Raw genomic sequence first — 4,004 nt, forward strand, 5'->3', positions numbered from 1 at the left:
TCCAGCGCCCAACCCGCCCACGCTCAGCGGCACCGAGTGCTACGCCTGCGTGGGCACCCGCCCGGAGGACTGCACCCTGAGGAAGTCCCGACGGGTCCAGTGCCACCAGGACCAGAGCGTCTGCTTCCAGGGCAATGGCGAAATGAGCGTTGGTGAGAGGCTGGGCGGGTAGGGGGCTGGAGGCAGGGCAGGCCGGAGGGTAGAGGCGCCGGCAGCCAGCGGGCAGGCAGGGCCCTAAGGAAGAGTTGTGGCTCCCCTCGGAGGGAAAAGGCGCCTGGTGGAGGGAGGCGTGGCCCTGGCCTAAGGAGGGAGGCGTGGCCTTGGCCTAAGGAGGGAGGCGTGGCCTTGGCCTAAAGAGAGAGGCGTGGCCCTGGCCTAAGGAGGGAGGCGTGGCCCTGGCCTAAGGAGGGAGGCGTGGCCTTAGCCTAAAGAGAGAGGCGTGGCCCTGGCCTAAGGAGGGGCCGTGGCCCTGGTCTAAAGATGGAGGCGTGGCCCTGGTCTAAGGAGGGGGCGTGGCCCTGGTCTAAGGAGGGGGGCGTGGCCCTGGTCCAAGGAGGGAGGCGTGGCCCGGTCTAAGGAGGGAGACTGGGAATAAGATTGTGGACCCACTTGTGGCCCCGGCTCAGTTCTGACCCCTCCTCATTGCCATTTCCCCGCCCCCCCTCGCCTCCCCCAGACAATTTCTCAGTCCCTGTGTACATCAGAACCTGCCACCGGCCCTCCTGCACCGTCTTGGGCACCACCAGCCCCTGGACAGACATCGACCTCCAGGGCTTCTGCTGTGAGGGGCCCCTGTGCAACGGGGGCTCCGTGACCCAGCCCTTCACCATCGCTTCGGCCACCGCGCCTCCCCTGGCACCGCACTTCCTGGCTCTGCTCCTCATAATTCCTTTGCTGGTGGGCACCCTGGGAGGACCCCTCTGCCTCTCCCCATAGACAGCCCCTTTAACCTCTTCGTGAGCAGGATGCTGGGGGCAGGGCATGCCCCCCCACACACACACACACTGCTTCAGCCCCTGTAATGTGGGAAATGACGCAAATATATAGTTTCATTCCTGTCTCTCTCCCTCCCACTTCCCTATGCTGCCCCACCCTCACCTGCTCAGCAGGCCTGGCAGAAATGGGGTGAGGTCCCCAGCATCCTAGGGTGGGGACACACAGCCACATCCTGCACTGCATGAAGAGCAAACCTGACAATAGATATTATGTGCTGAGCACCAGCGAGGCCCAGCACCCCATGACCCCACTCCCTGTGCTCTCCCCACCCCCAGCCCGGAGCCTAGGGCTGCTCCAGCAGGCAGCTATGATGATGTCTCTATTATCATCATGAGAAGCTCGAGAGGCAGTTATCATAAAAGTCCGGAGCCCAGGCTCTGGAGCCAGGCCAAATGGGTTCGAGTCCCAGCTCTACCTTTTAGCCTGTGGGGAACTTGGGCAAGTTACTTACCCTCTCTGCACCTGTGTTTCCTCACCTGTAAGGCAGAAGTGAAAATAAAGCCTACGATGATGACAGAACCTGCTTCACAGTAGGTTATGGTTGTGGTCGGCATTTAATGAGCTGAGCGTGGAGTGCCTGGGATACAACTGTCAGCCAGCACAGGTGGGCTATTGTCGCAAGCCCCACGCGACAGGTGAGCAAATGAGGTGGAAGCACTTGCTTACGCTCATGTAGCTCGTGCACAGTCAGGAGCGTGACTCCCGGCCTCATGAACCACTAGGCAACCCCACCTCCCAAGCACATGGGTGTTGATTCATTTGACAGAAACACACTTGAGGCAAAGCTGAATTTTAGGCAAAAGTATCCAACCTGGTGGAGATCGGGAGGATGTCCTGGAGGAAGTAAAACTTAGTCAAACTCCTACAGGATAAAAGGCGTTGGCATAAACAATAGAAGGGAAGGCATTCTGGGTGCCTGGACAGAGATCCAGGCAGGACGGAGCCCAGGGTGTGCAGGACACTCGCACGAGAACATGAACTTCGTCCTCTTGTGCTCATACTTTTCAAGGTCCTTTCACATCCTTTTCCCCACTTAATCCTCCCAATGACCCAGTGAGGCAAACAAGAAGGGGAGTTGCACCCCCATTTTGCAGACACGTTGCCCAAGGCACAGCGAGAGAGTGTGCTTTCGGCGTAAGCGGCAGAGCAAGGATGGACCCCCACACCTTCTCACTGTCCCTCCAGAGGCAGCCTTGTGGGGCAAAGGGCATCTCAGAAACACTGCCACACTCCTGCGAGGTCAAGAGCAGAAGGATTCCAGCTGTCTCCACATCTGACATAGTAGGGGAAGCTGGTGTCATTACTCATCCAACATCACATTGACTGAGCACCCACTGTGTGCCAGGCACTGTTCTGTTTGCTGGGCATACGGCACTGAACAAAACGGGCAAACGTCCCGACCGTCAGGGACCTGACCTTTCTAGTGGGGAAGCTGACTTGGCCAGTGGTTCTCAACCTGTGGGTCGCGACCCCTTTGGGGGTCAAACGACCCTTTCACAGGGGTCGCCTAAGACCATCAGAAAACACATATATAATCACATATTATTTTTGTGATAATCGCTATGCTTTAATTATGTTCAATTTGTAACAATGAAATTGGGGGTCACCACAACCTAAAGAACTGTATTAAAGGGTCGCGACACTAGGGAGGTTGAGAACCACTGTTCTAGGCGATGGGCTAGGAGGCGAGAGCAGTGAGACCCATGGCATGAGCCCACAGACACAATTCATTCGCTTTGTGATGGGTTCCCTGGTCAAAAGTCATGCTGTGTGCAACACAATGGAGGAGAAGACACTGTGACCCTGGGGAGGGAGCCCTTCACTTCCCATTTACTCACGGCGGCCGCTACAGACACGGGTCTCGGAAATGCAGCTGAAGGTAGTAGGGGACCAGCCTGACCAAACGTGGATTTATCCGCATCGGTGTCCAGCCTTCACTGAGAGCCTCCTGTGTTCCCGGGCACTGGGGCCACAGAGGTGAGTCCCAGTCTGATGGGAGAGGCAGGCCCTTGCTCAGACAGCCACAGGCCTACGGTGGAGGGATGTGCGGGGACCAGAGGGACTAGTGTTGGGGAAGGGACACATTGGGGCTGGGGCCAGAGGAAGGAGAACCTGGTGACAGGTCTAAGGCACATCATGTGGAAAGAAAAGGGAATGGCATTCCAGACAGAGGGACCAGCTCATGCAAAGAGAGAGACAGAGGCAGAAGTCATCTCACTAGAGAGTCAGCAAACACTTGCAATTCATTCCTCTGCGCTGGGTGATGTGGAGAGCCCTACCTGTGAGGAATGCTAGGTCTGATGGGGACAGAGACCGGAGCCCGGGCGGGCACAGCCCTGAGAGAGAACAGGTGTAAAGAGGAGGGTGCTTGTGCTGGGAGGTGGAGAAGGAACCTCTGCCTGGAGGGTTGGGGCATTGGGACATCGGGGGTGACTTCATGGAGGATGAAGTGGGTTCTGGGCCCTGAGGGATGAGTAGGAGGTCGCCAGGCTAACAGAGTGGAGAACAGCATTCCAGGCAGAGGGACCTGCCCATGACAAGGTCTCAGGAAACCTGGTTAAATGGCAGAGAGAGAGAACAGGACAGAGCAGGGGCAGGAAGAGACAGAGCCGCAGGGAGGGACACCAGCGAACATGTATAACCTGTCCTTCTGAGCGGGGTGATGCCAGGGACTCAGTGCTGAGTCAGACCCAACTTGGCGTCCTGGTCTAGAAAGAGACGTCACAAACCCGGAAACGCACGACGGGCAAAGCAGGAAGTCCGAGGGCCTAAGGGAGCTCCAAAGAGGAAGGCCAGGGACAGCTGCCGACGGGAATGAACCTCTGAAAAGACAGTGAAATGACAAGTAGGAATCAGCAAAGGAGCAGGAGCAAGGGCAGTCCAGGGAGGAAGGACAGTGTGCACCAAGGCTTGGTCGGTGTGTAACGTGTGAGAAAGGAAGATGAGGGTGCAGAGAGGGGCAGGGCCCTGGGGTGAGGATGGAATTTCCTGCCTTTTTCCCTGCAGCC

General features: G+C 57.5%; 1 protein-coding gene across 1 annotated transcript in view; it reads left to right on the forward strand.

Moving 5' to 3' along the window:
- LYPD5 (LY6/PLAUR domain containing 5) overlaps positions 1–1,554 on the forward strand; it is a 6,206-nt gene extending 4,652 nt beyond the window's left edge. Inside the window, exons 4-5 of the mRNA XM_015560892.1 lie at positions 6–152; positions 677–1,554. Of these exons, the coding sequence (XP_015416378.1) occupies positions 6–152; positions 677–936 (407 nt within the window). The 3' untranslated portion in view covers positions 937–1,554. The remainder of the gene's footprint in view (positions 1–5; positions 153–676) is intronic.
- The last annotated feature ends 2,450 nt before the right edge of the window (positions 1,555–4,004 follow it).

The sequence above is a fragment of the Myotis davidii genome, unplaced genomic scaffold (genome assembly GCF_000327345.1).
Source record: "Myotis davidii unplaced genomic scaffold, ASM32734v1 scaffold896, whole genome shotgun sequence".
Classification (NCBI taxonomy): domain Eukaryota; kingdom Metazoa; phylum Chordata; class Mammalia; order Chiroptera; family Vespertilionidae; genus Myotis; species Myotis davidii.